Source organism: Peromyscus maniculatus, chromosome 16, assembly GCF_049852395.1.
Source record: "Peromyscus maniculatus bairdii isolate BWxNUB_F1_BW_parent chromosome 16, HU_Pman_BW_mat_3.1, whole genome shotgun sequence".
NCBI lineage: Eukaryota > Metazoa > Chordata > Mammalia > Rodentia > Cricetidae > Peromyscus > Peromyscus maniculatus.
This window is the reverse complement of record NC_134867.1, coordinates 4,538,559-4,556,928: the sequence shown is the minus strand read 5'-3', so window position 1 is coordinate 4,556,928 and position 18,370 is coordinate 4,538,559. Positions and strand designations below refer to the sequence as shown.

The 18,370-nt window shown below is 35.6% G+C and overlaps 1 protein-coding gene across 3 annotated transcripts in view; it reads right to left on the bottom strand.

The window, feature by feature from the left end:
- The window catches only part of Grik2 (glutamate ionotropic receptor kainate type subunit 2), a 609,237-nt gene that overhangs the window by 214,687 nt on the left and 376,180 nt on the right, over positions 1-18,370 (bottom strand). For all 3 annotated transcript variants that reach the window (XM_006983740.4, XM_016002308.3, XM_006983741.4), the window contains exon 10: positions 7,842-7,955. In XM_006983740.4, coding sequence (XP_006983802.2) covers positions 7,842-7,955 — 114 coding nt within the window. The remainder of the gene's footprint in view (positions 1-7,841; positions 7,956-18,370) is intronic.

The window sequence follows — 18,370 nt, the reverse complement described above, 5'->3', positions numbered from 1 at the left end:
TTGGCATGATAACTGGTGGCGTTATTATTCAGGATTCATTTAGGCAACCAAACTGCTGATTCTTAAAGGATACAGTTTTCATGTCATGTCTAGAGAACACTATCCATCAGTTTGCATCTGGTCCTCTGGTTTGTAATATTTCCACTACCTCTTCCTTGATTTTATCCCTGATCCTCTAGTATATTAATTATACCATCATATACAGTCGTATTTATCTAATTGAGAAAATGACATAAAGATATTAGAATTAAATATTCTGGACTAAAAAAGCAGGAATGGGAAGGGGGGACTGTGAAACAAACACAATCCCTGAAATATATAAAAAATATAGTATGGAAAGTTATGCTGCCTTTGAAGAAGAAGGTTGAGTGAGTGAACAGGTATAAGGAAATTAAATTTGAATGAGTCCCTGTCATCTCACATGTTAAATATTTACAGGGTGTACATCATCTATATTCCTTAAATTATTATGATCTTATTTTTCTTCAACATGTGGGTAAAGCTACTTAGAAATTGTATATAGATTGTAAGGATAAAGTCTTTTTCTTGGTGAAGCTGCATTGTCTGGATTTCCAAGCCTGAAAGTAATGGCACTCTCTGAGAAAACTTACACACTTGGTAGTCCTCCTCTGATAATAGAAAGGGAAGGATCTGAGGGAAAAGTCATTGACAGCAGTTCTAGAAACCTGCTTTTGTTGATATTACAGGAAAAGCTGAAAAACTCTTCAGGCAATGTCTTGGTCACTTCTTTCTTTTCTACCCTGAACACTACTATTGTCATTTGAGTTTCTTTTACTAGGTAAGTCTGTGTCTAAAGGTCATGAAAAAAAGTTTAGATGCCTAAGCAAGTAGACTGAACATTGCAACACACAACCTTCCAGTGTACTAAAGGAAAAAGACTAAGTTATAGGGACACACACACTTGTTAAATTCCTTGAACAACTGCAAGAGCTTTCCAGAGAGCAAATGCTTTCCTGAGAAGCCTGCATAGCTCCAAGGCTGTCATTTGTATACTAGTGTTCATAGTGAGGGAGGAAAGTAAGTGTACAGTGTCATGTAAGGGCAAGCAATCTGTTGATGGACAAAAATCAATTCTTGTACAAAGCACAACAGTGGAAGGCACTCAACATATTTAGATAGGAGGCAAAGTATTGAAAATAAAGAACCCAGAGGGAAAAACAGACACTTCCCATACAAACTTACATAAAGTATTATAAATGAAACAGGAGCCTAAAACTGACAACAGAAAGAGATTTTCAACAATAAGTATACTTGAAATCTGAAGTCCAAAGTACTGTGGGGAAGCACAGTACAAAGGTGAAATGTGAGAGGACCTGAGATTGAGGTGGACAACTTTAGATCCATGCATCTCCAGACTTGTAATATCATTTCTCATATTTCAAATGTTAGAGATTGTAGTGGGTAGCCATTCCAGCTTTGATCTGGAAGATCCAGCCCCCGTTGAGGCTTCTGTAACTGTCACGCCTACAAGGCAGGCCAAGAGAGGACCCTGAAGACCTGAGATCCGGATACACCCTCTCTCTTGGTTTTTGGACCCTGGATGCTGGAGGTAGACCAAGCACAGTTCTCCAGAGAACACCACCGGACTGTGCCACACCTTTCCCAGACTCTGTAAACTATCCATTCACTTGTAAGTTACCCCACAAAATAAACCTCCCTTTTTAGTTAAAATAATAATAATTTCACCAATAAGAGATAAGACTTAAAAATATTTAATGCTTTCTAAAATGAATTTCCTCCATAGTATAAATGTATATTTTACCTCACATGGTATATTGGCTCAAGCTCCTGTTGCTGAGAAGAGAGTCTAAAAATATTGGTAAATAGCCCGGATTTTGAATCTCAGCTTAACAGAGGAAACTGTGATTAGCCCTGGTGCTTTTATTTGCCTAGGGAAATATGAGATTATTATCCAACAAGGCTGAAAGAAAACTGTGCTATCTTATGTAAGTACAGAAAGTATAAGCCCAAAATATTCAAGACATGGTACCCAAGTAGGTGTTCTATAAAGGAGAAAGACTAGATACCTAAGGATGTACAATAAAGATAACGCTGCTCTGTACTGTATGGGATCTGATAATGGTAAGTATTGTTTCAGGTAAATTGTTCTCAGTCAACCTGCAACTTTGTCCATAGCTGTAGTTTCTTTTTTTTCCCTTTTCCATAGTAGATCACTAAAAATCTACAAATCTCATGTTGTAGTATCAGTAGTTTATGCTGGCCAATAATTTGCGGGAAATCCTACTACTTTACTTTCCAGGTAAGCAGCAATGAAATGTACATTTTGTAGGCACTTTATATATTATTTTCATCACTTATAAAACTGTGAGTCATGGCATCTACTTCAAAAGATTATGAAAATTTGGGACTTGAGGAGTGATTTAGTGATTCAGTGGTTAAGAACATTTACTGATCTTTCAACAGACCTGAAATCAGCTCCCATCAACCATGTGGTGACTCAAAACCATCTATAACTACAATTCCAGGATATGAGATTTCCCTTTCCTGACCTTAACGGGCACGAGGCATGTACATGGTGGATAGACATACATGCAGGCAAAATATTCCTAAACATAAAGTACATAAATAATAGAGCAGAATAAAAAAGAATGTAAATTTCCTGATGTAGTGGTACATGCCCTTATTTTAAAGAAGATTATTGTGAAAGCTAAAATGTGTGACAACTGCTTTGATCAATTCCTAACACTGAGGAAGCATGCTATAAATGTCTGCTACTATATATTACAATTGCCCGTATGTACATATTCTAGTCACATAAAGTTGGGAAACAAACCAGTGTCCCATTCCCAGTCCTCATGGTCATCTTAAAAAATATCTGAAATCTTTTTTGTGTTAGGGACTTTGCATATACTGTTCCACCTCTTGCTGAGTAGTTCTTGGATTGTGGGTTTCAGCTGCTGTGCTGGGTGTCTTTTGTCAACTTGGCACAAACCTAGACATATCTGGGAAGCGGAAATCTTAATTAAGAAAATGTTTCTGTATGATTGGCCTCTAGGCAAGTCTGTGGGGAATTTTCTTGACTAATGATTGACATGACAAGGCTTCTCTGCTGAGGGTGATGCCAGACTAGATGAGGACAGCAAGCAAGTTGAGCAAGCCATGAGGAGCAAGCCAATAAACAGCAATCCTCCATGGTTTCTGCTTCAGTTACTGCTTCCAGGTTTCTGCACTGCTTGAATCTCTGCCCTAATCTCCCTCAAGGAATGGAATGTTTCCTGGAATTGTGAATGAAATAAAGCCTTTCCTCCCTAAGCTGCTTTTGGTCATGGAGTTCATCAACATAAATGAAACTCTACCTGTATTTATAGATAATTGTATTTGTCCCTTCCCTTTCATTCCTGCAAATCCTCTCATATACCATCCACACTCTGCTTAAAATCCCTGGCCTACTTTTCTAACTAATTGTTGTATTATGTTTACATGTATATGTATATACATATATTCTTAAATGAAATCTGTTCCATTTGTACAATGTTACCTGTATGTATGTTTTCAGGGTTAACCATTTGACACTGGAAAGTCAATTGATGTGTCCTTCCCTGGGGGAAGACTACATGTTGGTGAGACATTATGATGTAGCTTCTAATTTTACTAGGAAACACAATCTCACATCAAACTCTGATCCTCTGGCTCTTACTGTCTTTCTGCCTCCTCTTCTACAGTGTTCCCTGACCTCAGGTGCAGGAGTGTTTTAGATGTATCTGACCAGCATAACACTGAGGTACAGCAGTGGCCTACATACTTTGGCAGTAACCAACAGTTCTCTAATTGGACTTCAGATCAGATAAACAAGAGGGAAGCAATGCCTGGTACTGGAATCCCAGCTAAGTACTCTATGCTAGGGACATCATAGTTATTGGAGGAAAATCGACAACCTCTAATTTAGTAAAACAGAACAATCCATAACAACAATCCATAGCTGCCAGTTTTTAATGAGTCTTAATTTGATGTTTTTTCCACTCATGGCCTCAGAATAAATCTATAACTAAAGCATCACACATTCTCCTTTTTTTTTCTTTATACAGGTGGTATGTGGATATATGTGCATGTATGTAGTTCCCTGTATGGATCATTGTAATTTCTAAGGTGTATAAACTCAAACCTATAAATATATCCTGTCCATCAAATACAGATTTTAGCACAAAATTGTGAGTATATTCTCATTACTCAATAAATGTGTTTAGTATAGCAGGATACAAATGTTATGAAACAGAAATATGGGGCTCCAACTTGGGAGTAGAGAAGAAGGTCAGTACAGAAAGACGAAGTACAAAGAACAAATGACATCAAAGTTGTAGGATTAAAGCCTCATGGAATCATATTATTATTTTATATTTACTTAAGATTATACACAATACATGTAGGTGTATGCATACGTGTGTGTGTGTGTGTGTGTGTGTGCGCGCGCGCGCGCGCGCGCGTGCAAACATATAGCTTAAAGAGCTTAAGCCCCTTGGGCTGACAATGATCTACACGAAACCCATAGACTAACAAAGGACCAGCACCAGGCATATAAAACCTCATTTCAAATGGTTAGTAATGCAGGCAATTCATAAAGTAATATAGACCATTACCCTTGGTTGCCTCTCAGAGCTGAAGTCCCTACTGCTTAGACACCGCACACTTAGAACACTGGATGGCGTGAGCTGGATCTACCCTAAGAGCCCCTTTCTTTCCATCTAGCTTCCATGGTACCAGAAATATTATGCACGCTGACAAGGGCAGGAAACAATTAACAATCCTATCCAGATGTCACACCTATGAATTACATGGCAAGATATTGCAAAGGTTCAAGATAAACATAGTGAATAATTTCTTTGAATTTATCTGGTTTTTATTATATATTCTTGATGACAGGAGTATTAAGCAAAAACAAACAAACACAAAACAACAAAACAAACAAACACCAAAAAAAAAAAAAACCAATTAGGGGATATGGAGAAAAGATGACTTACTTTTTCCTTTTAGGACATGATAGAATCTTTTAAAAACTAGCATATTGAAATACTCTAAAATGTAAATAGTACACTTATAAAATCTAAGCATCAGATGTATTTGATAGATAATCACATTAGGTATAAGGAATGCTGTACTAACAGGTAGTTGTCAAGTATCACTACAAATCACTACTATCTATGGAACTCTTATAAATAACAATAACCAAGCCCAAAACATAGAAACATTATTTCAATGCCTCAGGCTTGCTTTGAGTGTTGTATGGTAATATTATAGCTGGCTATGATGTAAGTGTCAATTACTTCGCCTTGCTAATGCATGCTTATAGCCCCAACTACAAGGGCAGCTGAGCCAATCACAAAGTCCAAGATAGCTTGAGCTATAACTCTAGATCAAGGTTGGCTTTGGCACTCAGCAAGGCAGACCCTGTCTTAAAACAAGCTGGCACACTTTTCTAGGATGTGCAATAACCAAGGCTCATCCCCTAGGACCACAAAACAAATAAACAGACAAAATCTGTAATTAAATGGTACTTTTGTATTAATAAATGCAAAATTGTTTATGATTGAAGAAATATATAAATTTCTTTTTTAAAGAAGCCCTAAGTATTAAAAAATATGTGATATGAGTTACTTTCTTTTATTAGACAAATGTAATAACCTGAACATTTAAAAATATTTAAATATAATCATTTAAAAGGTAGTATTTTCCATAATTTTAAAGTTAATAAAATATCATTTGTTTTATGAATATTGATAAATATTTATTGAGTGTTATGTAAATGGCACTCAACTCTGGCAGTAAGAAACCAAAAGCATACAAAGTTTGATTACTGGCATCGTGTGATTTCACAATAAGGGGAGACAGAGATATGCACAAATTGAAAACTCCTTCTTTATGCATGGCAAATGGTTTTGCAGAATATTGTGAGTGTAAAGCACACAGCCTCCCACCTCAGCACACACCTAACTAAGCAGAATGATTATAACCCTTCATGGCATGGGCACTTAAGAGCTGAAGCTAGAATGATGAATTGATATGTGAACTATAAGGAGAAAATAAAGAACTGAGTAAATGTTTGTAGTCATAAAGTAGAGGCTACATTTGGAAGTTTGCTTGGGAGAACACAGGTTCTCATAGGTTGCAGATGTCTCAGGCATGGTCTTTACTCCGTGAGATTTGTGGAATACGTGTTGTAGAGAAGAGAGACACAGTCAAGTTATGCTCCTTAATAATGTTTTTGAAGATGATGTGCATATAAAACAAAAAATGAATACTATTAATTCTGAATTGTATGTGAGTGAAAAATGCAATAATGTCACAACTGGAGAAGAACACATGCAAAGTAAAGAGAGCAAGGCTTAAGGAGCCACAATAGAAGGAGGGTACCTGGTTATCCCAGTTCAATCAGAACCGATTTCCTGATGAGGAAATGAAGATAAAGTGTGGCAAGAGTTAAGACTGTATGGACTTGAATGTCAAGGATGAAATATTTTTATGTTTTACTGAGTATTGTGAATTATTTAAAATTTTGTATAGCAGGAAATCCTACAAGTAATAATATCATTATGTAATTAAAATAAAAAGCACAGAAGAGGCTGGCTATCAGCAGAAGGATAAGTGCCTATCTATTGAAACAGTCCTAATAGGAAGTTGTAACATCAAAGAGAAATGGTTTGATGCATAAGATGTCAGGTGTGTGATTGCCTGTAGTGAAGTTTGGGCTGAAGAATTGTTCTGTTTGGTGCACACAGAAGTCAATGCTTGAAAAAGCAGGGGGAGACCTAAATCATGTTGAAGAGGCCCTTAAAGGTTTTAGATATAATATAGAAGTGTCTGAAGTCCTCAGCTGGAGAATGAAAAGCCTCACCACCCCAAAGCTCTTAGGTCATGGTTGCCAGCACTGCTTCATTATCAAAAGCTTTTAATCCAAAGTATTCCATCTTGACATGCCTCCAGTTTTGACATCCATATTTGCTACTAAGATCCAAAAATCTGATTTCCTCATGGGCTGATTTATCACTGTACTCAAATTCGGAGATTATTCCGCTAAGTTTTTACAGGTGTTTTCTGAGACTCTAGCTTTGTTTCCTCTGGTCAAAGGAGACCTAGAAAGGGCACTAGTAAGCTATCATGATAGGAAATACTGACTAAATAATCTAAAAGCCTCTACTTATACTAAAAATAAGATTCTCCTTTGCAAATGGCATAAGTGACCATTACTGGCAATCTAATTAAAACATGTAATTATGACACTGCTAAAATATCCAACTTATCAGCATTGATTTAATTATGGTGGCAGTGAAAATGTTTCTGGTTTTTAAAATTACTTTCCATTATATTTCATAAAGGAAATTAGTAAAATGAGAGCTATTAGTCCAGCTGGAAACAATGAAAATGAAAACAAGGTTAAAGTGTAATTATTATAGAAAAATATTGAAAAATAATTGCTATATACTGTGAAATACATTTTCAGTAAAAGAAGAGTTTATGTTTGGCTATTCATTTAATTATATGCAACTGCATGTCTATATGTTTTTTTAAATCCAGACATGGGCAATGCATCAATAGTAGCAAATTTTGTGCAAATGTAAAGATTTTCAATAATACATGAAGCTTTTTCCAATATAGATACCTAAATCATTCATATGGCTAGTATCACTGAAGATTAACAATATAAAATATGAATTGAATTAACATTGACTTTCCTGTTTTTCAGTAATTGCTAAATGACTGTAAGACACATTGCATTCTGTTCATTAGTATTCCCATTTAAATGCCCTTTTCTATCTACATCCTTGATATCTACATTTTTCTAAAATAATCGAAAAACAAACACTTACCAAAATGGTGGTGACAATCAAAGAACGATTAGACAGGGAGTCTGTGATATTTGCTGGCTTTCCTTTCTGACTTTCCGTCATATTCAGGCCACTGGCTGGATCCCACGTTCCAATCTGTAAAACAGCAAATGCACTTTGTGAATTGTCCATCGGGCACCTGTGAGAGGGGGCAGCAAGGGAAAATTAAGACCGCCAACACTGTTCTCCTCGGCAGCATTATGTGCTGTCATTAAAGCATAGGCTGCTTGTTTTAGGCGTGATTCACTGTTCTGTGAAGTATGTCTAGCGAAGTGTGACATTAAAGAAGAAAATAATTCACCATACTGCCACCGTCCGTGTGGGAGCTTCATTTTCCATTAAAATTTTCATTCTCCAAAGTAAACCACATTGGATGATACGTTGGTAGCTACTAGAAACTGATGAATAGGGTAATGGCTCTATTTCATTCTCTCATTATAAAGAGAGAAGTCCACATCATAGACAAAGCTAAAAGATGGGGAAAACCCGGGGATCCGGGATAAATTAACAAGTATAGATAGGCTTACAGAAGGGATTGACTTCTATTGGGCCTAACCTCGGGTACAGTAAATCTACACTGAGATGTCTTTAGGGCTTTTAAAATAATCTTTTGTAGTGTTAAAATTACTTCTGGAAAGGAGATTTTAGCACAATCTCACCTAGATAAACTGTCCCAGTGCTTGCTTGTGCCCTCTATTTAAACAGATTTTTACTGACCAATGCCTTCTTACAGGTGAGGCTGTATTGTGTACTCTTTGTACAGACATTTTACGCTAGTGAACACAGTGGATGGATGACAAAGGGAATCTCTGTGGAAGGGACATTTAAACACAAGACCTCACGGAAGGCGCAGGGTGGGTGTTTCATGGTAACTATAGTACAGCGTTGCCCTACATGTGTTCATCTTCAGTGAATTAGAACATAACAAGAGCTGTGGATACAGTAATTCTCTGTCCTTACCCTCCTAAAACTGAGGATCACCAGAAACGAAATTTGTCTTCCATATTACCCTAGCAAATTATCCAACTTATTTTCATCAAAGGAGAGCAACAAATTCTCTTTAAAATCAACTTCTGTATATAAACAAAATTATGTTTAAAGTGACATTGACTTAGCAGGCATTATTCTTGCTGTCTACATAAATATTCTATTAAAGATCTTGTAACTTGATTAAGGTCCCTTTATTTCCCTTGTATTTTATCATATACACAAATTTATTATGATTTTCTTAGTAAACTTTTAAACTTCTATTTTCCTTTTTAACTGAAGAAATGCAAAAGTATAACTATTTTCTGTTAAATGAAAGAATGGTAGATACAGCATTCTGATAGTTGTATATAAATATAAATTTCATTATATTGTTTCAACATTATAGTTAAAAAATAAGAGGTTCATATTCACCATTTTTAGAAATATCTTAAACAGCTCTTCACACTTACCTCACATTTAATTAATTTTTTCATTATACCAAAAACTATATATTTCCATTAATAATATTGGTTTCAATAAGTGAAAAATATTAAATATTTCAGCAAGAGAAAGGAGACCCAAAAATTTCTTCCTTTTTTATTTTCAAAATAACTTACTTGCTGGCAATTATATATCATGTCAAATCATGAATCATGACTATTATTAAGTCATAAAACTGTAGGATGTGCCAGGTACCTAGGCACAGTGGATAGGAGAGTATAAAATTATAATGACTGCTGATTTACTGAAGTCATTCAAATATAAAAATCATTAAAAGTGCTCCATAGGCTAAACAAGAGATGTCTGTCAATGGTATCTCATAGTGACCACGACTTTTCTATCTGTGGTTTATAATCAATACTTATCACTTATTTATTAACTTAGATAGTATTTCTTTTCCATCATTGACAAAATAGCCAGACTTTAAATGCTGTATTTCTATTAATCAAAGTAACAGTCATGATTTGCCCACCACTGCCCACCTAACATCACCTTCAAAGTTACTGATGAAAAGATCCTTAATTCACTCCATACCACACTACAGTAAGTGGTAGGGGAAAGATAACTCAGTAGCTAGGTGTACCCACACTGCAGCAGAAGACCTTAGTCTACTCTGCAGGCAGCTCACATCCACATGTAACCCCAGCCCTGTAGGAGCTCATGCTGTCTTCTGGCCTCTACATGCATGTGCACAATCCACCCCCAGACACACACCCACATACATAATTTTAAGAAAATTAATCTTATTAGATGAAAAGGTTAGAAACTCTTTTTTTTAAGTCAGTAGCACTTGGATATCAGGCCAGATAAACACACAATAAAAACAGAAAATTACAGATATATTTTTCTCAGAAAAATAAATGTAAAAATTTCCCCCAAATGAATTGCATTTATAACTGGGTGTGGCAGCACATGCCTTTGCTATCAAAACTGTGTCAGAAGAGTCAATAGGATCTATGTAAGATAGAGACTAGCTCTACAAAGTTTAAGCCAGCCAGAACTACATATGGGGCATGAAACTAAATAAAAAATTCTCAAAAAATAAAATGCAAACAGTTGAGAAACACTTATAAAACTTTTTCAACATTTGCAGCCATCAAGGAAATGAAAATTAAAACTGTGTTTAGATTTCATCTTACACCTGTCAAAATGGCTGAGATTAAAAACAAATAATGACAAATGTTGGCATATATGTAGAGGAAAGAAAACATATTTTCACTGCTATTGTAAATGCAAATGGGTGCAACTACTTAGAAATAAGTATGGAGCTTCCATATAAATAACTTAAAACATATCTTCCAGATAATCCAGCTGTATCAAATGTAGGTATATACCAAGTACTCTGTACCCTACTCTAGACATACCCATTCATCTATGTTCATAACTGTTCTGTATTCCTCAAAATTCATCACTCATAATAGCAAGGCATATAAAATAGCCTTTATGTCCATCAACTGATAGGTAATAAAAATATGGTAGATTTACACAGTAGAATATCATAAATTAAGAAAATAACTTATGAAAGTGATTCACTACAACAGACACTGAAGAAATCCTGAGAATCATAAGGACATACTTTAAAATATGCACTCCACCAAATTGGAAAATCTAAAAGAAATGGATAATGTGATCACTAGGTATTACTTACCAAATTTAAATCAAAATCATATGAGCAATTTAAACAGACTTATAATCCCTGGTAAAATTGAAGGAGTCATTATAAGTCTCACAACCAATAAAATCCCAGGGGCATAAGATAATAGTTCAGAATTCTATTAGACTTTCAAAGAAGATTTAGCACCAATACTTTTCTAATTATTCCACAAAATAGAAACAGAATGAACACTGTCCAATTCCTTTTATGAGTCTATAGTTTTCCTGATACCGAAACTACATACAGACCCACCACAAATGGAGAATTACAGATCAATCTCCATTATGAACAAAGATTTAAATATACTCAGTAGAATACTTGCAAACTGAATCTAAGAACACATCAAAGCTATTATCCACCAAGATCAAGTAAACTTCATTCTAGAGATATAGGGATGGTAGAAAATACAAAAATCAATAAATGTAATCAACCATATACACAAACTTGGAGAGGATGTGGAGCAAAGGGAACACTGCTCCACTGTTGGTGGGAATGTAAACTTGTACAACCACTGTGGAAATCAGTATGGCGGTTTCTCAGAAAATTAGGAATCGAACTACCTCAAGACCCAGCCATCCCACTCTTGGGCATATACCCAAGGAATGCTGATTCATACCATAAAGATACATGCTCAGCTATGTTCATAGCAGCACTATTTGTAATAGCCAGAACCTGGAAACAACCTAGATGCCCATCAATGGAAGAATGGATGGAAAAAATATGGTACATATACACAATGGAGTACTACGCGGCAGAGAAAAACAATGAAAGCATGAAATTTGCAGGCAAATGGATGGAACTAGAAAAAATCATCCTGAGTGAGGTAACCCAAACCCAGAAAGACAGTCATGGTATGTACTCACTCATAAGTGGATTCTAGATATAAAATAAAGAACAATCAGACCACAACCCATAGAACCATGAAGGCTATATATATAGAATGGAGGTCCCTAGGATGACTATGGCTTATAATAAATTTCGGTTTTACTCAATTATTGAAAAAAAAATAGCCAAGTGAATGGAAACACATGAACTATGAACCAAAGGCTGAGGGGCCCCCAGCTGGATCAGGCCCTCTGAATAAGTGAGACAGTTGATTGGCTTGATCAGTTTGGGAGGCAACTAGGCAGTGGGACCAAGTCCTGTGCTCGTTGCATGAGTTGGCTGTTTGAAACCTGGAGCTTATGCAGGGACACTTGGCTAAGTCTGGGAGGAAGGGACTGGACCTGCCTGGACTGAGTCTACCAGGTTGATCACAGTCCTTCGGGGAGGATTTGCCCTGGAGGAGGTGGAAATGGGGGGGTGGAGTGGGGGTAAGGGGAGGGGGAGGGAGGGGGGAGAATAGGGGAACCCGTGGCTGATATGTAGAACTGAATGGTATTGTAAAATAAAATAAAATTTAAAAAAAAAACAGAAAAAAAAACCATAGTCATCTCATTAGATTCAGAAAACTGTTTTGACAAAACCCAACACCCTATCATAATAAAAGTCCTGAAGAGATTAAGGACGCAAGAGACATATCTAAACATAATAAATACAATATACAGAAACCACATGAACTTGTATGGAGAGAAATTCCACTAAAATCAGGAACAACACAAGCTTGTCATCATTCCTGATTTAAAGTTGAACTTCAAAGTTCTAGTAATAAAAAACTGCATGATATTAGCATAAAAATAAACACATTGATCCAAGGAGTTAAATTGAAGACCCGGACATGAATCCAAACACCTATGATAAAGAAACCAGAAATACACACTAGAAAAGAGAAAGAAAGCATCTTCAACAAATAGTGCTGGTCTAACTGGATATCAGTGTTAGAAGAATACAAATAGATTCGCACTTAAGACAAAAACTCAGCTCTAAATGGATCAAAAACCTCAACATAAAACCAGATACACTGAACCTGATAGAAGATAAAGTGAGGAACTGCCTTAAATGTATTGACACAGGAGAAGACTTTCTGAATAGAACACCAATAGCACAGATACTAAGGTCAACAATTAAGAAATGGGACCTCATGAAACTGAAGGTCTTCTGAAAGGCAAATGACACTGTCATTTGGACAAAGCAGCAGCCTACAGAGTAAGATAATATTTACCAACTACACATCCCATAGAAAAGTAATAGCTAAACTATAAAAAGAACTCAAGAAACTTGATATCAAAACGGCAAATAATCCAATTAAAATTGGGGTCCAGATCTAAATAGGTAACTAGAGGAAAGTAAATAGGTGAAAAACACTTAAATTTTCAACATCCTTAGCCATTAGGTAAATACAAATTAAAACTACTTTGAGATTCCATTTTACAACTGTCAGAATGGCTAAGATCCATAACACAAGTGACAGCATATGCTGGCAAGTATGTAGAACAAAGAAAGCACTCACACATTGCTAGGAGTACAAACTTGAACAGACTCTGTAGAAATCAGTGTGGGAGTTCATCAGAAGGATGGGAATCAGCTTACATAAGACCAGCTATTGCAACTCTTGCTCATATACCCAAAGATTACTTCACTCTACCACAACCATGCACAACCATATTAATTGTTGCTCTAATCATATTAGACTGAAATTTGAAATAAACTAGGTCTCCTTCCACAAAAGAATGGATAAAGAAAATGCAGTACATTTACAAAATCAAGCGTTATTCAGCACTTTAAAAAATGACATCATGAAATCTGCAACCAAATGGAATTAAAAATACCTCACCCTGAGTGAGGTAACATAGACCCAGAAAGAAAAATGTTGTCTATTACTTTATATGTGGACATTAGCCATTAAATAAATGATAACAAAGCTACAATTTATAGACCCAATATGATTAGGTATATAGGAAGTCATGGACCTCCCTGGGATGGGGAAATGGAGTAGTTTTTGTTGTAGAATATTAGTTGAAAATTTGTTGCATTTGTTTATGCTGTGAAATATTTGTTTAACGGTGTGAAGATGTGTTGCATTCTTTTATGTTGCATTTGTTTACCTCTGGCAAAATTGTTGCTTTGCCTGTCTTTGATTGGTCTAAATGACCAATAGCAAGGCAGGAGAAAGGATGGGGGAGAGGCAGGAAGAGAATAAACAGGAGGAGACGTCTGGGAGGAGAGGATCAAGGAGCCAGAGAAAGAGGAGAGGAAGACTCCAAGGACCAGCTACACAGCAAGTCACGAAGTAAGAAATAAAGAAAAGTATACAGAAAGAGAGAAAGATAAAAAGCCCAGGGGATAATTTAAGTTAAGAAAAGCTGGCAAGAAACAAGCCAAGCTAAGGCTGGGTATTCATAAGAAAGAATAAGGCTCTGTATATTTATATGGGAGCGGGGAAGAGGGCCCTAAAAGAGCAAAGAACCAAAGAATAAAAACAACTAAGTACAGATTTTATTGGTGAACTGCAGACAGGCTCAGGGACAGGAGCAGGAGAATTGGGTGGAATGGGGGAATGGAGATGGGATTGAGGGAGGGACTTAGTGGAGAGACAGCTAGAATAGGGCAGCATTTGAGGTGTGGTATGGTAAACAAAGTCAGTGAAACCTTCCTAAGGTATATAAAGGCAATCCTAAGGATGTCTCCAAATAATGAGGGAGACATAGTCTCAATCATGTATAATACATGCTTAATAATTTATATGTAAATGAATGAAAGAGAGAAATTCATCATGAAGAAGTTTAAATTTTGGCTATTTAGTATATCACTTTAATATATTCATAACTAGGCCTGGTGATATAGATTGGTAATATCAGCTACCCAGAGGCTAAGGAAGTCCGGAGGACAGAGGTTTTCCTATGTTCTTTTATCTCCATGTATTATTTTGTTCAAGATATTTACTTGGTTTTTATCTTTACCATATACTTGCTATTCTCCTAAGCTACCTTTGGTCTCTGTTTTATTTCTTATTAATTTTTAAGAATTTTCTACATGTGTGAGGTATCCGCATCATTTCCATATCATGCCCATCCCTGCCACTGTCCTCTGGCTCCTTTCATCCCAACCTAACTCTCAAATTAATGACATCTATTATTTTTAATTGTTATTATTACATGCACATACACACAATACACACACACACACCTATACAATCTGCTATATCTGATAGATATCTAAGAGTGTATAAGTATTCTGGGTAAATATTTTATGTTTGATTTAAAGTTCTCAGAAATCTTTAAATTCTTAATATAATTTTCAGTAATTGTATTGTTTTTAGTGTCTGTCTTGTTTGTCTTTGTATATAAATTGGTGTTCATAATTATTTTAAAGTGTTTTGTTTCAATAAGTAGACTATTTAGTTTTATGTGTTGACAGCTTTCTTAGAATAATGTCCCTTTGTTTAGTAACTCACATTAATGCTTTATTTCCAAAGAATACTTCCAGTTCTTAAAATCTGCATAATTGTTCTTCTTCAGCAAGAGGAGTGTATCATTTCTTTTAAAGGTATATGTCAGCTCTGTTCTAGGCAGAATTACTGGGCATGTCTTTTCTTCTCTCTGAAATTTTAGTAATCAGATGCTTGGCAAGAATACCAGCAACATCCTTGAATAGGAATAAAATTATTCTTCCCAGTTAGGCCTGGAAATATTAATTGTAAAAGCTTATTTAAACACGAGAAACATTTTCAATTAAACTACTCACTTAAATGACACAGTGGAATTCTATCAAAATTTTCTTTATATCATGATATTGAACTCTTTTAGCAGAAAACCAATTGGATATTTACAAATTTTAAAATATCATCATTGTTTTTATTCTGAAACTATTGAGTTGAAGTGTAAGGATATAGTAGTACCTTGCCCAGCTTGCAGCATGTCCTTGGCCCTGATTTCAAACCTCAGTACTTATGTACATGCACACATGAGCACACACACACACACACACACACAAATACATATCCAAATAAAACTATCATCTTTTTTATATGCAGAGTTTTACATAATATGAGACAAATGTGTCAGACTTGAATAAAATTGTGGCAATAGTTCTCCAAGGAAGACCTTGTAATGAGAAACCGTCCCAGTGTTCTGTTTGAGTCTCAGCATGCTGTGAAATCTCTATCATGGAATAAGTTTGTAAAAAAACATATTAACAGTAATAAACTGTGTCCAACCAAATGATCCATGAGTATAGTTTGTCTTGTATATAATAACTATTCATTCTTAGGGAAGGGAATTTTTTTATTGTACTTTTGAGAGAATTGAAAAGTAAAAAGCTGAAGGATTAGTTTACAAAATGCACTGACATACAGTTAAAAGATAGCTATTCTTATAATTTGCTTGAATATAAATTGGTACAATGCCTACTTATTTCTCTATTAAATTTTTTCTGAAAAACTTGCAAACCAAGGTTTCCCAAGTCAATATGATACATAAAAATGGATATGGATTTTTTTTCAAAACAGTAGTTATCTTATTAAGTGTTGGTGAGAATTTATAGATTGTTACCCCTCTCAATCCTTAAATATTAAAAATATGATATAGTTGAAAATTTTCCAATCATAATTGATATCAATATTTTGTAGTTGTGTGTTTCCACTGGAGTATGAACTAAGACGAAAATAGTATCTATCAAGCACCTGATTTCACAAAGACAGACATAAACCATTTCATATAAGGCCTGTGCTCTCTACTAGCAAGTACTCAGCATGAAAGGGAACAAACTACATTCATATATGTTATTAGGCATGTAAGCACAGTGCGAAGAAAATCCTATTAATTCACCATTTGAGAACTATAGTGCACATTGAGAACAGTAACCCATTAAATGTATAATTTGCTTGTAAGAAAAGGATTAGTATTATGAACTTTTATTTTTCAAAATTAGGTTTTCATTTTTGTCTAGGATAAATGTAGCCTTTTGTTTAATTACAAATTTAAGAGCGTGGTGGTTAGATTGTACTTTTTTATTAAGAGAGTTTTTATTCATTTTACATACCAACCAGAGATCCCCCCCTTCCCTCCTCCTTCCGCCCACCCCTGGCCTCTATTCCCAAAACAATCCCCCAACATTTACTCCTCTGAAAAGGTAAGGCCTCCCCATGGAGAGTCAGCAGAGCCTAGTACATTCAGTTGATGCAGGTCCAAGGGGGTTTACATTTTTTAAGTGAAATTTGGATTGGTGAATTAAGTGTTCTCAACAATGTCATTTTCCAAGGATATATGCACTTCAGATTTGGTTAGATTTGAAATCTCCTGCCTAGTATTTAAAATTCAGTTAATTTAGTTAAAATTCATCAAGAAAAAACTTCAAATTATATTTGTTATCTGATGGGACAAATAAGAAATTTGTGGGTTGAAACAAGAAATTGTCTGCTCAGAAATGAAGAAATCCTACTGAGTTTTAAGCAAAAACATCATCCAAAAATGTTTTTTTAAAAATACTCTACCAAACTGAAGATTAAAAATTGTCAAAGAAAGTAACAACTATAAATAAGGCTACATGGAAATATCTACATGGTTCTGAGTCAAGGAATATGATTAATTCTAAATAAGAATCATTTGCAAACAAATACATTCATCTCAATGTAGCCTAGAAGGCAAACACGATTGTGAGTAGCTTTAAGATCACTGGACAATGTTGTCATTGACAATGACTTCCTATAGGGAGGTAATACAAATCAGTTCTTGAGAAAATTCAGTTCATTGCTACTATAGGGACCAGGATGTATGTACCAAATACTATCAAACATGAAAGATAATAACTTCTGTGCATCATATATCTAGAATTCTATTAAAGAAATAATTCTTGTTTATCTGACATGGAGATTCAGGTGTAGATAAACTTTGAAAACCGTAAGTCATATTTAGATGTCTTTATTTAGGCCATTAATAGGAACAGGATTCTACAGGCCAGTGGAAGTTCAACAGTGAAGATTCCTATAGAAAATACCACTTTTCATAAGAGAAGTAAAGCCTATTAAAGTTCTTCATGAACAGTTGGAAATTACAGTGAACCTCTGAGGTAGTTTGGAAAAAAATAGTCCCCAAAAGGAGTGGCAATATTAGGAGGTGTGTCCTTGTTAGGGGAAGTGTGCCATGTGGGGACCAGCTTTTGCTCAAGCTTCCCTCAGTGTGACAGTGGCTAGACTTCCTGTGGCCTGCCAATGAAGATGTAAGGACTCTCAGCTCCAGCACCAGGTCTGCCTGCACTCTGCCATGCTCCCCACCGTGAGGATAATGGACTGAATCTATGAAACTGTAAGCCACAAACTCAAATGTTTTCCTTATAAGAGTTGCTGTGGTCACGATGTCTTTGTATAGCAATAGGAAACCCAAATTAAGACAGAAATTGGTACCAGGGACTGGGGTTTTGCTGTGATAGGCCTGACCATACTTTTGTTTGGAGTAATATGGACATGGTACTTTGGGTTAGAAAAGCAGTAGGTTGCTTTAAGCACTGCTTA